Source organism: Buceros rhinoceros, unplaced genomic scaffold (assembly GCF_000710305.1).
Source record: "Buceros rhinoceros silvestris isolate BGI_N320 unplaced genomic scaffold, ASM71030v1 scaffold30237, whole genome shotgun sequence".
Lineage (NCBI taxonomy): Eukaryota > Metazoa > Chordata > Aves > Bucerotiformes > Bucerotidae > Buceros > Buceros rhinoceros.
Window position 1 is genome coordinate 505 of NW_010424400.1, and position 371 is coordinate 875.

At 59.3% G+C, this 371-nt stretch overlaps 1 protein-coding gene across 1 annotated transcript in view; it reads left to right on the top strand.

Annotated features, from left to right (window-relative positions):
- UTP3 (UTP3, small subunit (SSU) processome component, homolog (S. cerevisiae)) overlaps positions 1-371 on the top strand; it is a gene marked incomplete at its 3' end in the record, with an annotated part of 1,309 nt that overhangs the window by 495 nt on the left and 443 nt on the right. The window contains exon 2 of the mRNA XM_010140794.1: positions 3-371. Within this exon, the coding sequence (XP_010139096.1) occupies positions 3-371 (369 nt within the window). The remainder of the gene's footprint in view (positions 1-2) is intronic.

Below are 371 nucleotides of genomic sequence, written 5' to 3' on the forward strand. Positions count from 1 at the left end.
AGGCCAAGGGCAAGCGTAGCCAGCAAGAAGTCGATGCTGAGGAGGAGGAGGAGGAGCAGGAGGCCCAAGTCATCCAGAGGAGGTTGGTGCAGGACTTGGGGGAAGATGATTACGGGCTGGATGTCATCCAGGGTTATCTGTCCGAGCAGCAGAAAAGCCACGACAGCAAGGGGCAGAAGATTGCCAAGGACTTGCAGGCCCTTCCCAAGAAGGAGCAGCTGAAGCTGCTGAAGCAGGAGTCCCCTGAGCTGCTGCAGCTCATCGAGGACTTGGAGGTCAAGCTCATGGAGCTCAAGGACGAGCTGCACCCGCTGCTGCAAATGGTCAGGAACGGCACTATCCCGCAGGGGAGAGGCAGCCGCTACCTGCAG